At 39.0% G+C, this 16,198-nt stretch overlaps 1 protein-coding gene across 7 annotated transcripts in view; it reads left to right on the plus strand.

Moving 5' to 3' along the window:
• The window catches only part of ZMYM2 (zinc finger MYM-type containing 2), a 74,271-nt gene extending 61,198 nt beyond the window's left edge, over positions 1 to 13,073 (plus strand). For 5 of the 7 annotated variants that reach the window (XM_014056884.2, XM_014056887.2, XM_014056886.2 and 2 more), the window contains 8 exons: positions 2,012 to 2,119; positions 5,140 to 5,234; positions 5,603 to 5,771; positions 6,164 to 6,315; positions 7,027 to 7,141; positions 7,421 to 7,672; positions 8,672 to 8,795; positions 12,218 to 13,073. In XM_014056884.2, coding sequence (XP_013912359.2) covers positions 2,012 to 2,119; positions 5,140 to 5,234; positions 5,603 to 5,771; positions 6,164 to 6,315; positions 7,027 to 7,141; positions 7,421 to 7,672; positions 8,672 to 8,795; positions 12,218 to 12,410 — 1,208 coding nt within the window. In that variant the 3' untranslated portion in view covers positions 12,411 to 13,073. Of the gene's footprint in view, positions 1 to 2,011; positions 2,120 to 5,139; positions 5,235 to 5,535; positions 5,566 to 5,602; positions 5,772 to 6,125; positions 6,316 to 7,026; positions 7,142 to 7,420; positions 7,673 to 8,671; positions 8,796 to 12,217 lie in introns of those variants that run through there. The other 2 variants (XM_087721212.1, XM_087721213.1) reach the window with 2 other exon arrangements.
• Positions 13,074 to 16,198: the final 3,125 nt, after the last annotated feature.

Consider the following 16,198-nt stretch of genomic DNA (forward strand, 5'->3'; position numbering starts at 1 on the left):
TACAATACAATACAATACAATACAATAGCAGAGTTGGAAGGGACCTTGGAGGTCTTCTAGTCCAACTGCCTAGGCAGGAAGCCCTATGCCGTTTCAGACAAATGGCTATCCAACATCTTCTTAAAGACTTCCAGTGTTGGGGCATTCACAACTTCTGGAGGCAAGCTGTTCCACTGATTGATTGTTCTAACTGTCAAGAAATTTCTCCTCAGTTCTAAGTTGCTTCCCTCCTTGATTAGTTTCCACCCATTGCTTCTTGCTCTACCCTCAGGTGCCCTGGAGAAAAGTTTGACTCCCTCTTCTTTGTGGCAATCCCTGAGATATTGGAACACTGCCATCATGTCTCCCCTAGTCCTTCTTTTCATTAAACTAGACATACCCAGTTCCTGCAACCGTTGTTCATATGTTTTAGCCTCCAGTCCCCTAATCATCTTTGTTGCTCTTCTCTGCACTCTTTCTAGAGTCTCCACATCTTTTCTACATCGTGGTGACCAAAACTGAATGCAGTATTCCAAGTGTGGCCTTACCAAGGCATTATAAAGTGGTATGAACACTTCACGTGATCTTGATTCTATCCCTCTGTTTATGCAGCCTAGAACTGTGTTGGCTTTTGTGGCAGCTGCTGCACAATGCTGGCTCATGTTTAAATGGTTGTCCACTAGGACTCCAAGGTCCCTCACACAGTTCCTAGTATTGAGGAAGGTACCACCTATACTGTACCTGTGCATTTCGTTTTTCTTGCCTAAATGTAGAACCTTACTCTTTCCATCATTGAATTTCATTTTGTTAGATATGTTCAAGTTTATCAAGATCTTTCTGTATCTTAAGCCTATCTTCTGAAGTGTTGGCTATTCCTGCCAGCTTGGTGTCATTGATTTGTGTCTGGATGTTTTGTCCTGGGGTTGCAGAAGCTTCTGTCTTAATGTATTCCTGGGTTTAAAGTGTGCACATATGTGGTGTTTGTTGAAAACCCTTCTGAGATTTTCTGATATTCCTGCCAGGTATAGAACAACAAGGTCACTCTCTTTTGTTCTTCATTTCTCTGTCTGTCATGGCACAAACAGAGCAATGTTATATATGCAGTGCACATGCAACAAGACATGTGCAGATCTGTACTTCATAAACACATGGCACAACATACTTAAATCTAGCAGAAAATAAATCCTGTGAACCAAATTGGAACCATTGGAACCCGAACAAACTCAGTTAGGACAGCATTGATAATTTTGTTCCTTTCGGCTTTTTTTCTGGAAGAAGTGACTCAACATTACTAATAGCAACCCCCTCCATCCTAAGGGATGCAGTCAGTAAGGATCTGTCCTTGTAGAAGTAGGCAGCTAGATGCATTCCCACTCTTAGCAAAGATAAATTCAGATATTAGAATGTTTTCCTCCCTGAAATTGTATTTCTTGTATTTGGGATATACTTCTGGATATGAAGTACACCTACTACAAACCTGAATTTCTGTATGGGAGTATCTTTGGTCGGTAAAACTTTGGTATTTCATCAGGGCATTATAGGAGCTGTGTAATTCAATTACCAAAATGCCCACACATACACCGAGAAGGAGAGAGAGAAATGGGTATAGATAGTCAGTCTAATGAAGAAAATCTTAAAGTTCTAAAACTCAGTTTTATTTGGTTTTGATATCTCATTGACACTATTTGGGAAGAGGATAATGTATATCAAGGTGCCTGTGAATATTGTGTTGTTAATTTCTGGTTTTTAGGCTTTGAATTATGTAATAGTCCAAATATATCACTTCATCTAATTTTCAACAGTCTTGCTGCTTTTTCATTTTTTTTAAAGGCAGTGATGCTTGGATTAAGAAACGTTTTTCTTTCCTTAAATATTACATATTACTTTACAACACATAAAGGCTCATTTATATCAGATATTTTCATATGCTTGCCTGATTTTGCTGCCTTATGGCTCTAAATCACCTTTTATTGAATAGTGCATAGATTATAAAAAAGAGAATGGTAACATATTTGTCTTTATTCAATTATAGATGTAATAATTGAGACAGAATTGCTTAATTCTGTGACAGAAACACAGACAAGTTTGCCTGATGTCCCATATGAGCCAGACCTTGATATCGAGGTTGATTTTCCTAGAGGTTTGTACATTGATTTATAGCACGATTACTTGCTTTCTGTTTTAAATGATTGCTTCTATATCCCCATGAAAAAATTGAGGTGGTTTATGATTACAGGTAGTCCTTGACTTACGATTACAGTTGAGCTTCAAGTTTCTGTTGCTAAAGAGACAGCTGTTAAGCAAGTTGCGTCCCGTTTTACGACAGTTTTGCTACAATTGTTAAGTGAATCGCATGGTTGTAAGTGAATTTGGCTTCTGCCATTGACTTTCCTTGTCAGAAGGCAACTGTGAAGGTCACAAATGATGATCACATGACTTCAGGACACTGCAACACTCATAAATTATTTGCCAATTGCCAAGCACCCAAATTTTGATCATATGTCCTTGGGAATGCTGCAGTGGTCCTAAGAGTGAAAAATGGTCATAAGTTACTTTTTTCAATACCGTTACCACTGTGAATGATCACTAAATGAATGGTTGTAAGTTGAGGACTACCTGTATTAGATTTTTAACTCAAACTTTTATGAATCTGCAATATTCCAATGTCCACAACCAAACAAAATAGATAAATGTTCTGACCCCCTCCTCCGTCCAGTAACAAATGCCGAGACAAGCTTAGCTGGAATGCCACAGCACTTTATTAGCAGGAAAAATAAATCTTGGTGGCTGAAAGCCCAAGCATGACGAACAGATAAGAACCTTGGCAGCAACCCAGACTCCGACGGATACAGATAACAACTTCTCCAGCGTTGAGAATTAAGTTGAATTCTGCAACCAGACTCCTCCCAGAGTCTCTCCTTAAATATTATCTTGAGAGGAGCCTAATTACAACCACCTGGATCCAATTATCTTTTGTATCTGCGTAGCTGTTCTCTACGTCGATCTGCCCATCGTTGCTAGGCATGTCTCATCGCCACTGCCCCAAGGCCTGACGTCAGAAGCACACTCCCTTTGGCTTTCACCGCTACTCCATGCCTCAGGCGCCTCCTGGTGGCCAACCAGCCTCTCTGATCCCTGCTCGGAGTCGGAACCCTGTCCAGGGTCCTCCACATCTTCCAGAGCCGACTCATAAGGGCCCTCGCTGTCAGAGTCTGTTTGCAGCTCCAGCGGCTCCTGCTGGGCCACAACAAATAAACTAATAACTTTTCGAAGGAAAAATAGATGATCATAGATGCTCTATTCAATCAAGAAATAAAAATAAGACCTAGTGCTGACTGCGACTCAGATCACAAATTTCTTTTTACAAAATTAAAATGTAAACTTGAGAAAGCAAATAAAACCATCAGACCAACAATATATGTCAATGGTACTCTTTATGTTTAGGCAGTGAGGCTAAAGAGAAGATTGAATTACATTTGATCAATAATGTTTGAAAAGGCACTATTGCCTCTTTAAAGAAATAAAGGATAATAATAAAACAGAGACCACAGATATATTTAAGCAAAAGGTTGAAATTAAGGAATCTTTCGTGCAAAGATGTCCAAGAGAAATCCAAAGTCAATAAGAAAGTCAGAGATAAATATAGACAAAATATCTTGGTACTGAGTCATCACAGGAATATGGGACAAGAGTACATTTAACTGCTAGCTGTTACATAAAACTCTGAAAGCTAAATTGTCAAAAGACTAAATGAAGGAAAATTGATGCTTTTCAATTGCAATGCTGCAGGAAATTGGTTTTATTTATTCATTGTATATGCGGCCCAACTCCTAGTGATTCTGCACAAGGCGCAAATATGGGAACAAAGAAAATTGAAACCACATCATCTTAAGGGACCTTCATTCACTAGACCTGGCGAAGAGCCAGGTCTTCCAAGCCTTCAAAACACCGTAGGGTGGGGACCATCTTAATCTCTGGGGGAATCTTATTCCAAAGGGCAGGTGTTCCTACAGAGAAAGCAAGACCATGAGAGATGACATTCGGAGCACCCCAACCCTGCCAGGAAAACGCTTTAAGTCACAAGAAAAGCAAACCAATACTTCCATGAAGTTAAAAACAGACTGCCTGTGAAAGAAGTAGCAATGAAGCTAAAATTTCAGTATTTGAGCACAAAAGACAAACCAATTGAAATGCTTGGAAAACCTGAAGGCAATTATAAAAGATCCCTACAGAATACAAAGTGGCTAGGTACTGTTATTAAGACAAACTTGAGTTTACAAAAATTCAGACAGTTACTATCAGACAGTCTTGGCGAAATGAAGTCCATGGAGGAAATGAGAATTGCACCACCTTTTGGAAGGAACCAGTTTAGGGAAACTGACTTGGAACATTTTTGGAAAGAAGCTCTATGCATGAAAAGATGCAAAAAATCATATAGGAATAGGACAGGCATGAGATTCAGCCGGTTCAGACTGGTTTCGGCGAACAAGTAGCTCCAATGATCAGCTGAGATCGAACCGGTTCGCTCTGACGATCGCCCGCCTGCCCTTACGCTTTACTTACCTATATCTTCTCAGCTGATTAGTGCGGCAGAGCAGATTGCCGCACCTCAGCTGAATTACTCCCCAAGCAGTAGTGTTGAAGGTAAGTTTTAGTCAAACTGTGCATGCGCACGTCAGGCGCGTGTGGATCACCAAACTGGTTGCTAAACCGGCAGGATCCCAACACTGGAATAGGCAAATTCCAGAAAATTGTGTTTGTGTGTGCACGCGTGCACGCACATAAATGTATTTAATTGTCTTATGTAGGCTACAGACTAGAATTAAAGTTGATGAGGATTCAGTTATTAAAGTATTTTATATATAGAAAGACCTGATAATTTAAGTAATTTGTGTTTGTTTGTTTTTGTGTGTGTGTCTGTGTGTTTTACAAAGAAAGTAAAAAAGGAGTGTATGCCAGATATAATTGATCTGATAATGAAAATAACTAGAATATTTCCTTTCATTATTTGTTTTCTACAATTGTTAAAAGTATCTTTGAATCCTGAATAAAACATATTGTAAAACAAATAATTCCTTCATCATTTATAAATATATGTACAAAATGTTGGACTGCATGTTTACTATATCATTAGTGGTTACCCTTTTATATAATATACAGCAACAGAAGAACTTGACACAGAGAATGAATTTTTGCTACCACCTGTATTTGGAGAAGAATACGAGGAACAGCCAAGACCTCGAAGTAAAAAGAAGGTATAATCTATATTTTTATTAGAGTGGTAAACATAAATAGTGCCTTCTTTGGTTGTATCTTCTTGTAATGAGAGTCTGATAACTGTACCTTGAGGGGCAATGAGAAAGTGACTTGTGCTTCTTGATATTGTTTTATACACTGTGTGCCTTTCCAAATGTCATAATTTACAGGGTGAAATAGACATTGGCTTTTTACATACATTCATGAACACAACTAATTTAAGAATCTCAAGCTTCACTCCCAATGCCCGGTTCATAGTTGGTACCTATGGCTTACTTGGATCTCACTTCTCTTTAACAGAAAAAGCATCATTGACTGTTCAATATTAATAAGCACTATTAATTAACAAAGTCCATTTCGATGGCAGGGACTAAAGAGAAAAGCAGTGTCAGAATACCATTCTCAAGATGATGGCTCTGAGAACTCAGAATGCAGTTTTCCTTTCAAGTATGCGTATGGTGTAAATGCATGGAAACACTGGGTAAAAACTAGGAACTTAGAGGAAGATCTGTTGGTACTAGATGAGCTAAAATCAAGTAAGTATCTCGTGTACCTTTAAATCTTTAGTTTAAAACATACAGACAGTATGTCCTGCAGATAAGACTGTAGACCTTGGATATGAATTAAGATTTTGTTTTTGTAATGGGGTTGTGAAGGGCACATTATGTGTTCGTCTTCAGAATCTGATCAGTCAAATGAGGTCATTGTATGGGAACAATTACTGCAAAGTCACGAAGCATTAAGCATAGCGTAGAAATCAATACTTTAAGTGAAAAGCCCTTACTGTATTTCTTATGTTTGAAAGAGGTTTTTATGGTGATGTTTGCAATTTTTGAATATGTTTCCTTTATTTTGTATTCATCTGCTGGGTGCTTTATTTTATCAATAAGAGACAGCATTACATGATACCCTACATTTCCCACTACAGCAAAGTCAGTAAAATTGAAAGAAGATATTATATCACATACTTCTACTGAGCTAAATTTTTGGCTGGCACACTTTGTAAATGAAGTCCGAAGACCAAACGGAGAAAACTATGCACCTGACAGTATCTATTATTTGTGTCTTGGGATTCAGGAAGTGAGTAATTTAAATATTAGATAATCTGCATGTGGTTGCTATTTTTTTCCCCAAATAAATGTGATTGACAGAACTTAGAATCATTAGTTGAAATATTAGCTGCATTTACACTTTCTACAAGCCATGTTTTAATGTTATGTAGATCGGTTGGAATGAACAGAAGCAGGTCCCAGGCTTATGTACTTTTTCTACTCCTGTTCTTCTATGGCAGGGCTGTCAAACTCAGGGTCGTGGGCCAGATGCATCACATGCTGGCCACGCCCACACCCGGTTTATCAAAGGAGAAAAAACTCATGATGCATCACGTGAAGAGGCTGTGATGATGCGACTTTGACACCCCTGTTTTATGGGCTGGAAAACTCTCATTTACACTCCCCAGATTTCAGCTTTTTGTTGCACACTATCTAAGGATCATGGTTTATAACAAACCCTGGCCAGTTTTTAAGAAAGGCTCCTCTAAGTCATGTGTTTTGAGATTGATTTGATTGACTTGAGATTGATCCTTGGAATAGAATGAGAGGTTGTGTAAAAATCACTCCCTACTTCCTTGAATGAATCCCAAATCCTTCACAAAGATCAAGCCAATTAGTAGTTAAATTAAGGTTGCTTTCTTATGCAATTATTTTTTATATGCATGCAAATGATCAAAAACAGTTTGGCAATCTTCTTTAGTTTGAATATACTAATTTTTATGTTCCTCCTTTTCTATAGTACCTGAATGGAAGCAATCGAGAAGATAATATCTTTTTGGATACTAATTATCATACATTTATGCAGGAAATAAATAAAATACTCAGAAGCTGGCAGCCCAGCATACTTCCAGATGGTAATTTTTCTTGTTTTGATATTTTTTGTCTTTGGCTTTATGTTCCTTAAGCAATTCACACCAGAATAATTCATGACTAGTTGTTATAAGCTATGTAAAGAATGTTGGTTTATAAACACAGTTTAATCTTTAGTTAATTTGTTGGGCTAAGGTACTTGGTCTTAAATATTTCACATGTTTTTCAGATTAATATAGCTTCTTTTTTTATCTTCTTAGGTTTTTTATGTTGGATTTGTTTAGGTCTGTTTGTTTATAAGTCTTTTCTTTTTCGCCTGTCAGGTTCGATATTTTCTCGAGTTGAGGAGGACTATCTCTGGAATATTAAACAGCTGGGATCCCATTCTCCAGCTGCTCTTCTAAATACACTATTCTACTTCAACACGAAGTATTTTGGTCTGAAAACAGTGGAGCAGCACTTAAGACTTTCCTTTGGCACTGTTTATAGGCATTGGAAGAAGAATCCTCTAACGATGGAAAGCAAAGCTTGTCTTCGATATCAGGTTTCCTCGCTGTGCGGAACAGATAATGAAGGTATTGCAACTTTTTGTTCCAGTGGCAAAGTTACCCTACTTGTAAAGCAGTGGTGGGTTACGACTGGTACGCCCCGGTATGGGTGTACCAGTGCCTGCCGGGAGCACCAGGTACCGTTCCGGTATGGTGCTCCAGAGGGCCCATCCCCCGCCCATGCTCCTTACCAGTATTTGAAATTTTCGGGATTTCCGCACAGCTGCACAGAGCGCATGGCACCTGCGTGACGCTCTGAGCAGCTGGAGCATCGCAGAGGCGTCGCGGGTGGTAAGTACGCATGTGTGCGCTGCGTGGGTTCATGTGGTGGGCGCCTGGCCCCGTTGCACTGCACCGGTGGCAACGGGATCCGGAAGAGACTACTGGTCTCTACCTTAAGCAGAGGGCTCTATTTTACATAGCTTCTGGAAAGAAAGTAAAATAATGCAAGGTTGATTCTGTATTGGTCTCTGTTTGTCTGTCTGTCTGTTATAGACTAATTAGTTTAACAAGCCATCCTTAAGTATTAGTGGAATTAAAAACAAGTAAGCTAAGTAACTAATTACTAACTTTTGAGGGCCAAGATAACATAATTGTGTGTCAGCTTGGGACAGAGACTGATTAATTAGAATAATATATTTGGTTTAAATAGCAAATTTAAATGAAATGTAGAAAATCAGATTCTCAGCTTATTCTGTAAGATAAAATACTTGTGTGGATAGAGTCTTCATTCAGGAAAGGAAAATAACTGGAACTTGGACTTAGGTTTTTCATTTTTTCTTTGATAAAGCCACAGTTAAAATTACTTTAAAATTATTTGCTGAAAAAATATACTTAACTGAAAAAAGATACATTACTGAAAAAATATTTCTGCATTTCCTTTCAAGTAAGACAGTGATTGCAACATCACAGCATTATAGCTGTTGTTCTTGTATTTAATTCAGTTCCTTTGTGATATAATATGTGTATTTTTAAAATAAAACCAATAACAAAAATCATATTGTATTATTTTCCTTTTTTAAAAAGAAGATAAAATTACTACTGGAAAAAGGAAACATGAAGACGATGAGCCAGTATTTGAACAGATGGAAAACATCGCAGATCCTTCTAGGTGTCCTGTGAAAATGTTTGAATGCTATTTATCTAGGAGGTATTTTTAAAAAAATATTTTAATTATATCTGTGTCTATATGTGAACTTATTTTTCATGGGATTTTACAATTTTTATCAATGGGCACTTGAAAACATTCCAAAGGAAAGAAGCCGTAAAACTACCGTATTTTCACGACTATAAGCCGCACTGAAAATCCTAAAATTTGATCAAAAACCGCCAGTGCGGCTTATAACCCGGTGCGCTTTATATATGGAGCAGTTTCCCTCCCCAGCGCCCAGGCTTTCTCTTCCGTTCCTGCCTCCCGTCCCTTCCACCATCTGAGCAGTTTCCCTCCCCAGCCCCCAGGCTTTCTCCTCCGTTCCTGCCTCCCGTCCCTTCCACCATCTGAGCAGTTTCCCTCCCCAGCGCCCAGGCTTTCTCCTCCGTTCCTGCCTCCCGTCCCTTCCACCATCTGAGCAGTTTCCCTCCCCAGCGCCCAGGCTTTCTCCTCCGTTCCTGCCTCCCGTCCCTTCCACCATCTGAGCAGTTTCCCTCCCCAGCGCCCAGGCTTTCTCCTCCGTTCCTGCCTCCCGTCCCTTCCACCATCTGAGCAGTTTCCCTCCCCAGCGCCCAGGCTTTCTCCTCCGTTCCTGCCTCCCGTCCCTTCCACCATCTGAGCAGTTTCCCTCCCCAGCGCCCAGGCTTTCTCCTCCGTTCCTGCCTCCCGTCCCTTCCACCATCTGAGCAGTTTCCCTCCCCAGCGCCCAGGCTTTCTCCTCCGTTCCTGCCTCCCGTTCCTTCCACCATCAGAGCAGTTTCCCTCCCCAGCTCGCCCAGGCTTTCTCCTCCGATTGGTTTTAATGGGGAGGTCCGATGGAATAGCGCTTAATGGGAGAAGGATTAATAGTTTCTCGGGTTCAAGCTGCGGATTCTAACTTTCACAAAGGGAACTAAAGCTGAGCAGGTAATTGCTTTATTAAAGCCGATTCAGTTCGCGGGAGATATTTGGTGCGCTTCTTTGAAAATCTCCCTCCCAATTCTGCCCAACGCCTCCCCAACCTTACTGGACGAACGGTGCGGGGGGGTGTATCATGGAGTGCGGAGTGCGAGGAGTGGCAGATGTTGCGATTTTGTTAGTAATTTGTTTGCGAAAGTTGCGCGTGGATGAATGTTGCAAAAAAAACGTGCGGCTTATAACCCGGTGCGCTTTATATATGAAAAAAGTTTGAAAAATTAACGTTAACTGATACTGCGGCTTATAATCCGATGCGGCTTATGGTCGTGAAAATACGGTACATATTAATTTTAACATCACTCATATTCAGTGATAATTCTGCTAAACGATCTTATCCCCCAACATCCTTATATATTGTACTAAACAATCCTATTTGCAAAGTGTCCTAAATGTTTACACACCTAGTAACCTGTTTCATGCTTAGCAGCTCTTTCAGGCTTAACAGCCCAAAACCTATACTACTCTTATGTTCCTCCGGGTTTTGGAGCAAACAAAATCCAGACTAGGTAAGAAGGCTAAGGCTGTAGTACATTACCCCCTCATCTCTCTAGCAGCTCTCAGCACTGTTCTCCCTATCCTCCCAGCATCTTCCGTTTCTCTGTCCTGCTTATCCTAGCACCTTCTCCCTCCAGAGTCCCAGAGTAACATATCCCCTTGGCCAACCTTGCCTCCCCACCCTTCAGCCCCTGCCATCGGTGATATGCCCCACACATCCAACTTGTATGCCCATCTCAACAGCCACCACTGCTGAGGTCCCAGCATCCCTCCAGGCCAGCCTCATCTTCTCAGCCATTTATGTCCTTGGTTTTCCTTTGCTCTTAACCGGACCACTTTTGCCAGAACAAATATGCTTCTTTTGTTTTTTTACACATTTCAGTTCCCATAACACAGTCCAAAATACTTGCAACAAGTATATTTCAGTTCAGGCACAGATCACCTGAAACCAGCTATTATAGGAACAGCAACTTTTGGGTTAATTCTAAAAAGCCAATGTAGGGAGAACTGGACACATTAGGAAGTTTTTAATAAGGAGAACATTGTAAGTAAAATAATAGCTGGAAGGGACCTTGGTCTTAAAAATAGTTCTTAAAAACTGGAGCATTCACAACTTCTGGAGGCAAATTGTTCCACTGAACAAAATGTAAATTACACTTACAAATTACAATTACTTGACTTTATAAACAGGGTTATTATGTCAGTAATTAATACCATTTCATGGCAAGAAAACAAAATCTATACAGATATTTACTTAATCTTTCAGCAACAGTTTGAAGTTACAACAATGCTAATCGAATGGCATTTAGGCCTGGTCTTTGAAGTTGTAGCCATTGTGGTGCTCCCGTAGTCACGTGATCAAGTAGCTTGCCTACATTTACAACTTCAGGGTGCCCTTGAACTCTCTCACCCACAATCTTCTTCCATCCCAATTGACCAATAATCCGCTTCCTCCTTCTGCTCACAAGGTGCTCCTGGTCTGGCCCTTTGCGATGAAACTGCTGGCCTTGCATAGTCTTCCCAAGACTTCATTTGGCCCAGCAGCTGCCTTGTGAAGTTCCAGGTCCAGATACATCTTATCAGCACTGGGAGGAAGAAGGTCAACTAGGAGTGGTGTAGGGCAGTGGGGATGCAGGGCAGCAGAGTACAGGATGGCAGAGCAGAAATAGCATGAGATCCAAGCCTAACAATGGCACAATCCTGATCTAATAATTGCAACCAGGACTACCAAAATTGTCATTACTAAACAGTGCAGTCGGGTGATGTTATACTTAAAGCTTAGATATTATCTAAAGATATTATTACTTAGCAATGCAAATTCCAGTCCTAATTAGGGTGATTAAGCAAGGACTTACAGAACTTAGTATCCCTCTCAACACCCAAAGCGGTAAAAGAGGAAGTTGAGAAGAAGAAGCAAGAGCTACCTGTATAATAGCAGTATTTTGGAAATCCAGATTGTATGAAGTGAATATTTCATTGATATTAAAAAGTCAATAGTTGTCTGATAAATAAATATTCCTTCTGCTCTAACCTACTTTATATTATGCTTTAAACCAAGGGTGTCAAACTGAATTTCTTCAAGGGCCGGATCAGCATTGCAGTTCTCCTCCATGGGCCAGCTGGGGCATGGTGGCGGGAGGGGGGAGACAGGACAGATGCCTCCTGCAGCACCCTGCCAGCCAAAACGGAGGAAGAGTGGGGGCCGAATGAGATTCCCCCATACCCCATTTTCAGCCTAGACGGCCTCCTGCAGCATTTTGCCAGCGAAAACGGGGGGGGGGGGAACATTTCGGCTGCCAGAGGCACCACGGGCCAGTCCTTTACTAGTTCCAGGCCAGACCTTGCAGGCCAGATCTGGCCCGTGGACCTTGAGTTTGACACCCCTGCTTTAAAGTGAGGTTATTACAGTGACCATAATTTAAAATAATATGTGCCCTTTATTAATTTTGCTCTTGTTTTGTTCCTTTCAGCCCGTCAAATCTCACTCAGAGAATGGACGTGTTCTATTTGCAGCCAGCTTGCCCAGTAACTTCGGAGAGTCCCATTTGGTACACTTCCACTTCAGTGGACCGCAATACTTTGGAAAATATGCTTGTACGGGTTCTTTTAGTAAAAGATATTTATGATAAAGACAATTACGAACTGGATGAAGATATAGATTAAACACTTCCCAAATTCAAGGAAACACAACAGCATTAGCTAGTCAAGCTGCTAGATTTTTATTATGGAAAAAAAACATTTCAAGTTTACTCTTTGTTTAACATGTTTTGTAGCAGTGTACCCTTTGCTGGGTATTACCATGTATATAATCTGTGAGAGAAAACGGCCATTATTCTGCATAGTGGTTTTAGGATACTTTAACAAAACACATTCATTTTTAATTATTATTTATTTGGTTAGATATGTTTGTAACTTTTTACATTGCAAAATTTGAATGAGAATGTGCCATGTGTAATATTCGGGGGTGGGAGGGGTGGGGCGTCATAGTAAGCAACATCCATAATTGCACAACATCACTGTTGCAGAGCTTCTTTGAAAGATTTGGGGCTTTTAACTGGGTTCTGAAATCAGGTAGTTGTGTATGGATAGCACTACTAAAGTTTAGGACTTGCTGTGTATTTCCGAATTTTTTAAATAAATTGTAAACTAATAGGTTTTTTACTCTTAGTTACTGATGCCTTATGAGGTTATCTAGAAAGGTTCCATCTTATGTACCAAAAATAGAAAAAAAAAGAGAATGCTGTTAATATTGATGTACTGTAATGTGAATCAATGCTGGTGAAAATTACTTTTCTGGGTTGCTCTTATTAAAAAAAGAAAATCTTAGTATCTTTCCTTGTGACTCTCTGAATTTGAACTTACAAATACAGTGTATTTTAGACAAGAGCACAAGAGGGGGAAAATGTATCCATTTGGATTTCGCCCTTGGATAGGATGCATACTGCAAAGTTTTGTTTGAATTTTTACTTAAATTCAAAATGTACATCTATCTTATGTTGTTAATATTCTTTATGCTTTTCTTCACTATATTCACAGGGAAGGCATATGCAAAAATAAATCAAACAAATGCAACAAAAAATAAATAGCGTACAGCAGCCAGATAAAACTTAACAACGATATAGCATAATAATTTTAATTGGAAGAAATAAAAACAGGTTTAATTAGCATCGAAAAGATGGGCAGGTGTCGAGAAACCTCTTTGGGGGACAAAAATTCTATAATTTGACATCCACTGCTGGAAATTGCTGTATCTTCATTAACAGATTACAGCATTTAAAAATACCTGCAATCCTGTAAACGACATCCTTACTTTGTTGCATGTACTTATGCATTCATTTCTCTTCACTCTTTACAATCATTGCTCCCCATCTGGAATATTTCTTGTGCAGATGTGAGCTATATATGAATGGCTACTGCAGAATTCCGATAAGTTCAGCACAAATGATGCAGCTTCATTTTGCCTTTTGTAAGTAGTCACCCAGAATTGCCTTGCACAAAGAGAAAGGAGTTCAGAGATGTACAGTAGGTTTTTTTTTTTTTGCCTCTCATTACTTCTCTGTGGAGTACAGTCGTGGAGAATTCCTGAAGTTTGAAGGATTGGTTTTTCAGGCACCAGTGCAAAGGAAAGGGTTGGGGTCCCAGCACAGTACCAGTAGTGTATTTGAGTCAAAGTCCGGCTTCCTTGTATGAGAAGAAGGAGCGCCATCCTGATTTTGGATATTGATATCCTTCCTTGGAGCTTCTGGTATAATCCTATACTTGCATATAAGAATTATACAATTGTATTTGCTTGTTGCTTGGCCCCATTTTTTAGGTTATATACTATTGGATACATGTTTCCTTCAGTGCAGTGCAGAAATACTTAGCATGCTAACAGTTTCACATTAAAGATGATTCTTGAACAAGTATCTTACGGATGTCCATCATTTAATAAACAGTGGACCAATCGGAGGCAGATTTATATAGTCTCAAACACGCTAGATTCTTGGAGTGAACACTCATTTGAACCAGAATATTGTGATAGGATGCATATTCTGCATATAATGACTGCACATCCAGAATTAGTAGGGGCATTTGGAAGTGGGAAGGGGCACCACAATGCAGTATTTTATTATTAATGCAAATGCTTTTGCCACAAAATTGTAGTACTTTTAAAAAAAATTAACATTAATTTGTGGTACAGATTTTAAAGCAACATATCACATGCTTATTTGTGTGTGTGTGTGTATGTGTGCGTTTTCAGTTTTAGGACTGTGCTAACAAAAAATCAAGTGATAGCCGTTTGTCATTTCAAGGATGCCATTTTATTCCAAAAGCATGCAACATTGGAGAGAAAGCAACCTCATTGAAACCAGAATAAGCTAAATATAGAGAGAGATCTTTTGAAGCTATTGTGGAAATCAAAATCTAGTATCTATGCAGGGATTTTTAAAGATCAATCAGGGCGTTCAACGCAAAATCATAGCAGAACAATGTTAAGTCAAAAAGCACATCTCCCCTTGTTTTCACTCTGCATGGAGATTTAAATGTTAGCTGTATTGATAGCATGCTAAAATAATCCCCAAGATTATATATTGAAAAAAGTGTGCTTGTTAAGATCCATACTAGAAATGTGCTGTTTATCTTCTTTTTCCCTGCAGTTCTTTTATGACCATTATTCCATTCTTACAGTAGGCATTAAAAGTTATGTTTCTTTAGTATCAATTAAATGCACTCATAGAAAAATAGCTAACGTATTATTTTTATTGCAGTATTTTGTTACATCAAATTAAGTACTAAAAGAAGAAAAACTATAGGCTGAAACAGTTAATATAATGGTATAATATTGCAATTTACCCTCCTACTCACACAACAGGGAGGTGGGAAAGGCCTGACAATTTGACTTTGTTACTTGAAAATGCTATCCTTGCCTCCATCAGAAAACTGTAATTCAATTTCTTTATTTATATATAAATAAAAGCATGGATCAGAAATCTATTGCAACCGAGGTACAGATGTATCCTTCAAACATCACATATTTTTAGTGCTTTCCGTGCCCAAAAAAGTCCATGGATCAGTCCATGGTGGACTGATTCCAAACCCTGATTATTTAGTCAAGCAAAATATGCTTCCTTAATCAGCAAAAATCAATCTTAGACCAGTGTTTTTCAACCCTTTAAGTTGTGGGGACTTCAACTCCCAGCATTCCTCATCCAGCTGCGTTGGAAGTCCACACATTTTAAAGTTGCTAAGGTTGAGAAACACTGATCTAGACTTTGATCTCAAACATTTTCTTTAGATAGCAATAACAATCTTCCAAGTTTTTGAAGGGTATTCAGGCCAAAATTCAAACTTTTTTGATATGATACTAAACAAAAAGAGACAGTTCAAACATGTACAGCTGACCTTAACTTGGAGCTCAGGGACTTCTCCTTTTTTTTTTTTAACTTTTAGACAAGAGGCTCAGATGTGTCTTAAATTTATTTTTTAATGGAGGGATTTTAATCAATCTATGTTCAATTCTCCTTCAGTTGCGGTTCTGGGTATATGTTTTGAGAAATAAACATGTTTTCAGGTTTCCACTGTATAGTGCAACATACATGGTTACCAATAGGTACCAAGCATGTGTACTGTCCCATTTTAATCCCTGCCATGTATGACTCTTTAACCTAGAATACGGGCTTCACGTGTTACTGCCTTGAATCAGGATAAACCAGATGCTCTCCTTTAAAGTTATCATATTGTATTTATGAGAATAACAAAACGGCAGCTTTTTTAAGTTTATATGCGCAATAATCCTTTAACCTTGTTAAAGAGTTCCATTTGTGCGTGGATGTAAAACAAGATGTATAACTTTATTATGTAACCACAGACAAAATGTATTTCTTCCAATGAAATATAGCATTGCGTATAGCTATATTAATAGACCCTTAACAACAACTGGACTTTTAGTTATAAATTACATTTTTAAG

Source organism: Thamnophis sirtalis, unplaced genomic scaffold (genome assembly GCF_051295495.1).
Source record: "Thamnophis sirtalis isolate CommonGarterSnake01/CBP01778 unplaced genomic scaffold, rThaSir2_p1.2 scaffold_8, whole genome shotgun sequence".
Lineage (NCBI taxonomy): Eukaryota > Metazoa > Chordata > Lepidosauria > Squamata > Natricidae > Thamnophis > Thamnophis sirtalis.